This window comes from Fukomys damarensis, unplaced genomic scaffold (genome assembly GCF_012274545.1).
Source record: "Fukomys damarensis isolate Sample0158 unplaced genomic scaffold, DMR_v1.0_HiC HiC_scaffold_23, whole genome shotgun sequence".
In the NCBI taxonomy this organism is placed as follows: Eukaryota; Metazoa; Chordata; class Mammalia; order Rodentia; family Bathyergidae; genus Fukomys; species Fukomys damarensis.
The window spans coordinates 10,890,757-10,901,719 of record NW_022900935.1 but is presented as its reverse complement, the minus strand read 5'-3'; the positions used below and the strand labels follow the sequence as shown (position 1 = coordinate 10,901,719).

The 10,963-nt window shown below is 50.1% G+C and overlaps 1 protein-coding gene across 1 annotated transcript in view; it reads right to left on the bottom strand.

Moving 5' to 3' along the window:
- Wnt4 (Wnt family member 4) overlaps positions 1–1,251 on the bottom strand; it is a 22,918-nt gene extending 21,667 nt beyond the window's left edge. Inside the window, exon 1 of the mRNA XM_010626008.2 lies at positions 1,130–1,251. Coding sequence (XP_010624310.2) covers positions 1,130–1,251 — 122 coding nt within the window. The remainder of the gene's footprint in view (positions 1–1,129) is intronic.
- Between the last annotated feature and the right edge of the window lie 9,712 nt (positions 1,252–10,963).

The following is a 10,963-nucleotide window of genomic DNA, read 5'->3' as shown; positions in this document are numbered from 1 at the left end:
CTGTGGCCCGGCCCTCCCTGGCGCTCACCTCCCTTCAGCCTTCCGGGAGCTGGACGGGGCCTCCTACCTTCGGGCAGCTTGGGGCAGTGTCCTGAGACTTCGGGAACCCGAAACCTTTCGTCTGGCTAGCCACAAGTTCTGGCCGCGCCTGAAGCAGCAAGGTTTCGAATAAGCTCCGTACCTTTTGTAGCCGACTTATCATGCTGGGGTTGGGAAGATGGAAGGTGCCTAGGGAAGGTCTCTTAGCAGCACAGTTGCCAAGTCTTGCTTTGTGTTTCAGCTTTCTGTGGTGTTTTATTTATCCTCCCACACCAGGCAGAGCCAGCCCCTTGCTCCGTGCCTGACACTGTATGGGTGGCTGCCATGCTTGTGGGAGGAAGAATGACATGCAATAGGCTGCAAGGGCCCTGGCCTTCGAGCTCAAGTCCACACCGGGACAGGTATCTGCCCAGGACCAGCCACACCCTGGCCAGGTCACTGACCTAATTCCAGTCTCTCTTCACTCTGCTTCAGGTTGCATCCTGCAGAGTGAGAGGAGCCTCTTCTCTAAATGGGGAAATGAAATCCCAGAGAGGGGCTGGGGACAGAGGCAAGGACCAGGCCTGTGTCCTCACCCCCAAGTCCACGGTCCTGTTTTCTGGGCATGAGCTTGGCTGGCCTAGAGTTGATCACGTTGGGTGCTGGGATGGTGCCCGCCTGTCGGAGGAGTCACTGGGGCTCTGCATGGAGGAGGGGCTCAGTAAACATTTGGCAGTGAGACCGGGCAGAAGGTGGCAGGGATTTGTGGAACTCAGCAGAGTACAGATGGAAGTTCACGTACCATATGTCTAAATATTTGCAGGTTATAAATCAAGCTAACAAAATGTGAAATAAAATATGTTCTACCTTTCTACTTTGACAAATATGCTTTCTTAACAACATGAAAGACGTGCTTTGGATGTAGACTTCACTGACTCCTGGGACCCTGTGCTGGAACATGCTGATACAGGAAGAGGGTCCCCTAGTCCCTGGCTTGTCCCCCACCCTTCCCAGTCCTTCTCTGTCCAGCCCTCCACGTGGTTGTATGCACACTTGTGAACATCTCAGCCTGCCTATGCAAGCTCTGTCCCCCACCTAAGCCTCTACTCACCTTGAGATCTGCCCCTTGGTCCCCTTAGCCTTTGAGCTGATCACCCCAGTGGTACAGTCTGTTCTCATGACCTGGAAGTAGGTGCAGGGCTGTGTATGGAATCCTAGGCCCTGGATGTCCATGGTGTGACCCAGTGGAGGAGACCCAGGCTCAGAGTGGGTGCATCCCTCAGCCCCATGGCTTCCATGTGATAAGTTAGTTATAGGAGAGCCGCTGTAGGGTTCCAAGGGTGGGGACCACTCTCACCTGGATCTGAGGGTGGTACTGATTTACTTAGCTATTTTCAGCCGAACTATTCACTTCCTGGAGACTCAGTGTGGTATGGCAGAAAATAATAATAATAATTTAAACTGTAGCAGGCAATTATTTTAAGGTGGCCATATAATTTTCTTCCAGAGCAAATTTCTTCCAAATTCCTTTTAAAAGTGATAGAGGAACCTAGTTGGAAGGTTTGCTGAGGGATCAGGCATAAACCAGGACTGTACCAGGCAACCTAGGATATATTGTTCTGCCCAAATATGGAGCCCCATGTGCCAGGATTTGCTCTGAGTGCTTTGCATGCTCTCACTTATTCAAGACTTGCAACAAATCTAGGAAGCAGCTGCTGTTATTTCCCCCATTTTATGAGAGAAAGTGATTTGCCTAAAGGAAGTGGAACACAACTCAGGGACTCGGGAGTTTGGGTGTGTGAGCTCCTGTCCTCAAATATATGCATGACTTGGGCAAGCTGCATGACCTTCAGGATCTGCGTCTGTCAGATGGGAACGACCTAGTCTCTGGCTCACCTTCTCCTTCTCCTGGGGTGCTGTGCCATGCCCTCTAAAACCATGGTGGACAGAGCCCTGGCCAGAAAGGCTCACCCTGATCTGTGATAAGGGAGAGGAAGGGCCCTTTGGTCTGAGTGAGTGGAAAGTCGTAATGAGAAAGTCTCACGGAGGAAGTGTGCGCTTCTAACTTTCAAGAACAATGAAACTGTGAAGATATAAATACAAATTAATTAAAAAGTTCCATTGCCAATAGCTGTTTAATATCAGGAATAAGGCATAGTGGGTACCTCCCGTGTGCAGGTCCTGGTTCCAAGGGCTTTGCTGCTTCTCATGTTCTTACTGGTTTTGCATGCTGGGAATCCATCCCAGGACCTCAGCATATGAGGCAAGTGCCTGTCCCTGAGGCCACCTCCCCAGCCCTCTATTGACCCTTTAATCCTGGTCACAGCGAACGGAAATAGATATTAGTATTAATTTCATTTACAAATGGCAATGCCCAGATGCTGTTTTAAAGTGCTATGAGAAATACCAACAGTCCTGGTACATGAGTGATTCCCATTTTGTATGGGGAAATGGAGACACGGGGGTAAATGAATGCTCTGTAAATGGCCCAGCCAGGATTTGCGAATGGTCACTGCCCTCCCTGGTCAATAGTCAAGAGCTTTCCACCTGTGAGGATCAGTGTTCAGGCCAGGGTGGGAGGCATGTGGGGTTTCTGTAGGCTCCTAGAAATTACGGTCAGGCCTCAAGGCCTGAGGTCAAGCCACTCCTCTCTGGAGACTTCTTTGTGCCCCGGCGTTAAGTGCCCCACCCATAATGGAATGTGAGCACATCTTTCCTAAAGGGACCCATTTTTCAACTTTCTGGGCAGCCCATTTGGGAGTGAGTTCTCTTTTCTTACAACTAGGAAAATTCATGGAGGAAGAGAAGCCTGGCCACTTTTTTTTTTTTTTTTTTTTTTTTAATATCTATTCGTTTTCGGTGCTGGGATCAAATCCAGGGTCTCACGCATGCCAATCACACACTGCACCACTGAGCTACATATTTAGCCCTCAGCCCGCTTTTAATCAGAAAGAATTGCATTCCGTTTGTCTAAATTCCCACCAGCTCTCAGGGAGTGGGTTCACAGCAATGTGGCTGGACCTGTCTCCAGTGCAGTCCTGGAGCTCCTGGTCAGGGAGCGTCTGCAAAGCAACTGCCTGGGAGTTTTAGTCCAGCTCCCCCAGTTTTGAAGTAGGGAAACCAAGGACCTAGGCTTGGGGTCTAGAATATTTTTATGCTGGCACATGCTATTTCAAGGAGATGAAAGGTGAGGTTCTTTCCCTGCCACCATGACCTGCACTGTCCCAGGTGTGGCTGGGCAGATCTGACAGCTGTCCCCTCTGAGCTGCCTGCCTACCGGCCGAGGGGGTGGGGTGGACTCAGCAGGAAGCGAGTGGGAAAACTGGTTGGTTTGTGTTTGTGTGGCCCTTCTCTGGGCCGGAGAATCTGGAGGAGCCTCAAAGCGGCACATCAAGTTCTTGGAAAGACCTGTATTTGTTTCCAGTCCTATCAGCTCTCCTTGTCTGTCTGAGCCTTGGTTTCCTCATCTGTACAGGGGGCTCATTAGAGATGTGGAATGTCAAGGCATAGCATGTGTGAAGCCTTCAGAGTACGGGCTGGTTTCAACAAATGGTGAGCCTGTCAGTTCTGTGGTTAAGCAGAAGTTGCCCAGGCCTGGTCTGCAGTTGTTTTGCTTGGCCTGCCCAGTGTTTTCAAATATATGGATTTGTTGACAACATTTCACCATTGGGAGATTTTATAGAAGGAGCTGGAGCCCCAGTTTCTCTTGAAAAAAGGTGACATTTGGCAAACAGGACCTACCTTCCTCCATGAACAAGAGGGCCCATGCCCTTAGGCCACAGTTCTTGCAGCTCAGTCCTGTGCTTGCAGCACCTGACCGAGCCCCGTGGGAAGGACAAGCAGCTAGGACCGAGGCTGTGCCTGTGTACTGCATCTCCTCCTCACCAGCAGTTGTTAGTATCCTTCAGTAAACAGAGACTCAAAGAGATGGAGGAAGGTGCCCCAGATCAGAGTTAGCAGATGGCATCACAGGACTTCCAGGCAGGACCTCATCTCTGCTTCTTTTATGGGCTCTCTGCCCTGTGCTTAGCATTGGCCTCTGGAAAACTGGTTGTGGCCTCCTGAGGATCCAGACTTAGGCCTGGCCTGGCAATGCTTGTGGTTCCTGCCGTTGGCTTTCAGATAGCTGGGTACTGTTGGGTTAGAGCGGGGGTCCAGGCACAATGTGTACCCCTAGAGTTCTTGGGATAAAAGTTTCTTTCCTATATAAAATGATCATAGTTTTAAATTACTTATTATGAAAATGTGCAAGTGCAATCAAAGGGAATAATAGTGTAATAAACCCCCATACATGCATCATCCAGATTCTACCGTGATTAATATTTTGTCCCATTTTCAGTAAGTACTTTTTCAAAATTAATTTTATTGGTACATTTTAGATGTATGTAATGATAACATTCGTCACAGGGAATTTGTACCTTTACATGATATATCTTGATTCTTTTTTTTGCCTTTTCCCTCCCCTCCCTTCAACCCCTCTTCCCCTCCTTATTTATAAAAGCTTTGTTTCCATGATAAATCTTTATTGAATTCTTTCACAGTTCTGCTCTGTGTCTTACTGTCTCTCCTGTCCCTACTTCAGTACTTCCAGGACTAGTGGTGGGCCAGACTTGGTAGTGCCTGTTTCTTCCCACTTCTCTGTTCAATGACATCTCATTGGCAGTTTAAAATCAGCTGTGGCGGGAGTGTTTATACCATGAGAACTGGCAGCCACTACAAAGCGGGCCCTACCACTTCTCTACCTCGGGAAGTCTGTTGTGAAACAGCTCCCTGCCTGCATACTACCACCTACCACACAGTTTCTGGCACAGTCATCCTGATATTATCTCACCTAATGGAACAAACGCTAGCATCCAAATCAAATGTCCCCAGGAGCTTCAAAACCCAGTCTTTTTGTAGCTGCTCTGTCTACGCAGGGCTCAAACGAGGTCCCCATGTGACGTTTCCACAGTCTGGAGCAGAACCCACCTGTCCCCCTGCATGCCCTTGATTGTTGAAGTCTCAGGAGGATCTGAGGGTCCCCATTCTGCACTGCCTGCTGGTGCTGCTGTTTAGCATGTCTCCCCTGTCCATGTGTGTCCTGTACGTGCTCAGGGTCTGAATAGGTTCGGTTTAACTTTTCTTTCCAGGTGGGGCAGAGGGAAGGGCAGAAGATTTTTGAATGGTGTGGGGTACACATTTAATTTTTTCATGCTTGTAGGTGATTTTGTGATAAAGGAAACACAAATGCATCCAAAAGTAGTTTTAGTCTTTTAAAGGATCTCAAAGATATTTTCAATTTTTACCATCAACATAGAGTCCAAATACACCCATTCTGAAACCTTTGCTGTGGAGGAGGAGTGGTCAGACTGAGGAGAGCTGGGCCCTTCTGACTGGGCCTCGCCAGCCAGGGCAGGTCTTGCTGCATTCCGGTCTCCCTGGGATGAAGAAGTACAGGAGTCTTCTGGAGTTCATACCCAGACGCTGCCCCTTGGATGGGCAGGCGTTCCTACCTCAGGTCTAACTGCAGTCTCTCCTGCTTGGAGTGAAGTCCATTTTCTCTCCCTGGAACGCTGGAATTTCTCAGTCTTATCTCTTTGAAGTCTCTTGCGCAGAGGGGAAAAAATAACCCCACATGTCCTATGATTTCAGGATTTAAGTCCTATGCTTGCAGTGGTAATCGTGGTTATAATTGTGCTCCCAGCCCCTGCCCAGGAGAAGATGGGGCTCCCTTCTCCACCCACCCTTGCCCCCCTTGTCTTCCTGTACACCCCGGGTAGCACTTGGGGTCTCGGCCACTGACCCAGCTCAGGTGGTTGGTGGGTTCTCATCCGCAGACAGGGTCCTGTCCTCCTCTGCTCCCCCAAGCCGAGTTGAATTCTGGACACAGGTTCCTCTCACTTTCCTCCTCTTGTTACCCTGCTGAGGTAGCTGGGAGCTTGTCTTTTCCTTCAAGAAGCAGAGAGCTGTGTTGAAGCATTTGAAATCTTGAAAGAGGCTTGAGCAAGAGGGGCTGGTGGATCCCTGGGGAAGCAGAGTCGTGTCCAGGGAACAGGGAGGTGTCATTAGTGCTACGTTCTGCACAAGAAAGTTGAGTCTCTGCCCCCACTGAAGCTGCTGTCAGGAGAACAGCTATATTGGACAAGACCCAGCCTAGGAATCCAACGATTCAGGGTCTCAGGGACCCGTGAGCCCCGCCCCTTCCTTGTGGCAGAACTCTAAGGCAGCTCACTGCCCAGCAGAAACTTGGGGAGGGGCCCTGGGAATGTGCTAGCCCTGGGGGTGGGGGGGGGAAGCTGGGAATTTAGCTCCTGGTACCCACACCTACCTCGAAGCACAAGGTCCTGAGTTCAATCCCCGGTACAAAAAATAAAAAAATAAAAAAAGCTAGCCCTGTAGTGATTGCTAAGAAGGAAACAGCTGGTGAGGTGACGCAGTCCTGTCATCCCAGTGCCCTGGGAGGCTGAGGGAGGAGGATCACAAGTTTGAGCCCAGCCCGTGCAATTTAGTGTCTTAGTGAGACCCTGTCTCAAAATAAAAAATAAGAAAAGGGCTGGGGACATGGCTCAGTATGAAGGCCTTGGGTTCATTTCCCAGCACCCCCCTCAAACACTAGAGAAACAGCCTGGCAAACCTCAGAAACCTGTACTCCTAGAATATCAGAAAAGGGGGTCTGGCTTGTAAAGAAGACCTCAAGGTAAGTTAGAAGAGGCATTCTGTCAAGCTCACAGTAACATGGAATGTAACTGACAGCTAAGGGTGGCTGCCGAAGGTGCCAAGTTGTTCTTGGACATTTATTTTCTTGACTTGTTTTTATTAGAACTTTTAAAAAATGAGTTATGAAGGTATTTAGCAGAGGGTTTAATTTTCTTAAGCATCCCCAAGTGGATTGAACGCAACTGATGTCTATCACGTTTATGTCCTCAGTCCAACTTTCTGGACAGAGAAAGCAATGGATCGGCTCCCAAGGGTGTCCTCATTTACAGAGGCACTAGCAAGGGCCCTGGGGTCAGTGAGACTTGGGCTGTGGCCCTGGCCTGTCCCTCCCTAGCTGTTGGCAAATTACTGATTCTGTACCTCTGTCTCCACACTGGGCCTTTGAAAATGTTGATTCTTCTGCTAGGCATGCCCTCAATGTCCTCCTTACAGAGCTACTTTTCAAGAATCTGTGGACTTCTCAGAGGCTCCCTTGGGCTTCTGGACTTTTCCTCTGAAACACTATCTCCTTGACAAAGGTGGGTATTAACTTAGGAAGATTATCTGTGTGGTGTGTCTCCTCTGGTGGATTCTGATCTCTGAGAGGGCCAAGGTCATGCCTGGCTTTTTTGCTGGGTGCCTAGCACCCAGTGTGAGCTCAGTGAGTGCTGCCTGAGGGAGCTGTGGTTCTCCTCATCACATTTTCTCCATCTAAAAAACGGGCCTATGTGTATCCTTTTAAATGGAAATCAATGCAACAGGCAAACATTGCTTCTTTTGCAAAACATATTACACTTTTTTTTTTTTTTTTGAGACAGGGTCTTGCTATATAGTCCAGGCTGGCCTTGAACTCACTCTGGAGCTCAGGCTGGCCTTGAAGTTGCAGCGATCCTTCTGCCTTGGCTTCCCAAGTGCTAGGATTATAGGTGTGCACCATTATGCCTAGCAAAACAACAACAACAACAACAACAACAACAACTTATTCCTTGAAAAAAACCTCAGAACAAGTAGTCTTTTTAAAAATTAAATTAGAAATTTTTTAAAGATGAGGGCTTCATAGGTTGTTCAGGCTGGGCTTGAACTTGCCACCCTCCTGCCTCAGCCTCCTGAGTAGCTGGGATTACAGATGTGTGTAATCACGCGCAGCTGTAAATAGTCTTTTGAGCTACTAGTTTGAAAAACTGTCAACTCAAGGGATTGGATGTAAAATTGAAGTTGTAATTCTGGAAGGACTGAGGTGTCCTGAAACGGGGATGGACTGGATCTGGACATGAAGAAGTATTTTCTTTCGGGGATGGTGCACCCATGTGTGCAGGGCTCAGGGCTGACTGAGGAATCTGTGGAGAATGAGTGTGACTTCTAAGCATCCCCTGGCCTTTGAGAAGGAAGATAGGATGGCCCCAAACACCTGCTCCCCCATGTTGATCAGGGGAACTTCTTGGAGGAGGTGACCTGAGGCACTGGGGTGGCTAGCTTGGCAGGTGGTGAGAGGACAAACTTTCTAGACTGTGGGAACAGAACATGTGAGGCCCTCTGGTGTGATGGGAATGGAAGCAGTTTAGGGTGGTAGGTGGCCAGATGGGGAGAGGCGGGGCATAGCACGGAGCTGGAAGAGGGCAGAGGGGGCCAGGGCATGGAGAGGGAACATGGGAGGGATACCTCGGGTGGGCGTATGTGTGCTGTGTGCACGCGCATGCGCATGCGTAGTCAGCTCCGCCTAGGGCAGCACCCTCAGGCTCCAGCCAGGAGCCATGCATACAGATGCCTGCCTGGCGTCCACACCAATGCAGACACCCAGGCACTGGAGTGTCAGAAACCTGCCCGGGGCAGGAGCAGCTGCTTCTAAATCAAGGCCAAAGGCAGCCGAGGGGCCGGGCTGGGTTTTGTGGCTCTGCATGGGCCGAGGTGGGGGTGGGGGCTGAAGGGGGGCTCTCAGGCAGGGATCTGGGGCCAGAAGGAGCTCTGCTGGTTTGGGGAAGTTTATTTTGGAAGCTGGGATGATGCAAAATTAAGTGGGGAGGAAAAAATAGATGAGGCGGCCGCGAGGGTCTGTCTGTGGCTGGTGGGGCTGCAAGTGTCCAGGAGAGGAGCTGTGTCGGGTAAACAGATGGGGGTGGCAGCTTTTCTGCATGTCCGCTATAAATATCCCACTGCTCGCCGCCCCTGCTGGGCTTTCCTGGCACCGTGGGCGTGGAGATCAAGGTGCAGACACGGGGCACTTCCGGATCAGCAGAGGGGGGGCCAGGCTGCTGCTGCGATCCCAGCCCCCAGGGTGGAGAGGACGCTGGGAACTGGGTTTGAGGCCCTGGGCTGGGGCAGGAGGCACTCTTTTGAGGTGTGGCTGTGGGTCTCAGGCTACCTCTGAGAGCCTCAGTTTCCTTAATTGTAAGATGGAGGTGGTACAATGAGGTGCTGACGTGTTGCTCGGACACACAGGAAAGGCACTTGCGTGGTCCAATCTCTTAGGTGCTGTGTGACTTTGCAAATTCTCTCACCTCCCTGGGTCTTAATTTCCTCATCTAAAACATGGGCAGAAGAGCCACTGTCTGGAGGCTGAATTTGAGTTGTAGCTGGCAGCAGGCTGCAAAGTGATTGGGATTTTGGAGACCGTGTGGGTCAGGCTGGAGCCCTCCCCACCCTCCAGCCCCTCATGGACCTCTCCTATATCTACGATATTATAGCACTTCACATTCATGATGACAATCGCAGCTATGTCCACTGCTAGCCTTTGGTGACCCAGGGGCTTTGCAAACTAAGGTCTTCAAGTTCATTGTTTTTGTTTTTTGGGGGTGTTATTTATTTATTTATTTATTTATTTTGAGACAGGGTCTCACTAGGTAGTTGAGACTGACCTGGAACTCACTATGTAGCCCAGGCTGGTCTTGAACTCACAGCGATCCTCCTGCCTCAGCCTCCCAAGTGCTGGGATTACAGGTGTGCAACACCACTCCTGGCTTGTTTTTTGTTTTTTTGAGATAGGGTCTTGCTATGTAGCTCAGGCTGGTCTGGAACTCACTATATAGCCTAGGTTGGCCTTGAACTTACAGCAATCCTCCTGCCTCTGCATTCCAAAGGCTGGGATCACAGATGTGCGCCACCATGCTGGGCCAAGTTCATTGTTATCTCAGTTCATTTCTTCAACTTCTTCATCTTGCACATAAAGACGGAGGCTCAGAGAGAAGGGATTGCCTGGACAGATGGAGCTGGGACACCCAAGAGCCTTCAGTCAATAAACATTAATTAAGCTGGGTGTGATGGTGCACACTTGTAATGATAGCTATTCAGGAGGCTGAGGCAAAAGGATCACAAGTTTGAGGCTTTCTTGGGCAACTCTGCAAGATCCTGTCTCAAAAATAAAAAGGATTAGCTATATAGCTCAGTGGTAAAGGATCCCTGGGTTTGTTGTCCTTGTAACAGAAAAAAAGGACTAGAAAATATTCACTGAAGATGAGCTACATGCAGGCCCCAGGCTAGATGCTGGACATTTAAGAAAACAAGACGGATACAATCCCTGCATCTCCTCAGAGCACAATCTACTCAGGTGGGGAAGACAAGCTATGAATTGATGAAATGGGAGTAAACTACAGATGTGCATCTAGTACCTAGCATGGCGTGGATGCCCCTTCATTCCGCTTTTTTAACAGATGTATTTGGGCTTCTTCCGGGTCTGAGAGACTTTGTGATCCTGTTGCCCAGAGCGCTTGCCCCAGAGTTGGTTGATGCTTGCTGATGTGAATTAGGAACATAAAAATCCAGCTCATCAGAGCATGTCCAGACCACGGCTCTGTGCAGACCTATGCTGGTCTCTGGGGACCCAGGGCTGGTGAGGCTGGCTGCAGAGAAGGGATGAAGGCATTGCCTTGCTCAGCTCTGCAGGCCGTATGGGAAGGGATGAGATGTTAGCACACTTTCTCAGAACTCACTGAATCGAGCAGGTAGGCACTGTCGTCCCCGTGTCACAGATTAGGAAACTGAGGCCCAGCGAGATCAGCGGGTTAGGACTTACCTGGGATGTGACTGCCTGACTTTCCCTGCAGATAGAAGGGTCCCTAGCCAGCGGTCCCATGGGCCACACAGCTGCCACCCAGGACCACATTCGCCCTCTGAGTTCAGCAGGGCTGCTCTGGTCAGGGGAAGAGCAGGCAGACTGCCCTTGTCCCTTGTATCCTGTCGCAAAGGTACGTGCCTGGAGTTGGAGAGAGGAAGGGACAGGGCTTTAGACACACACAGCTTTGCAGACTCCAAGCCTTGGGAGTCTTGGGGCTCTGGC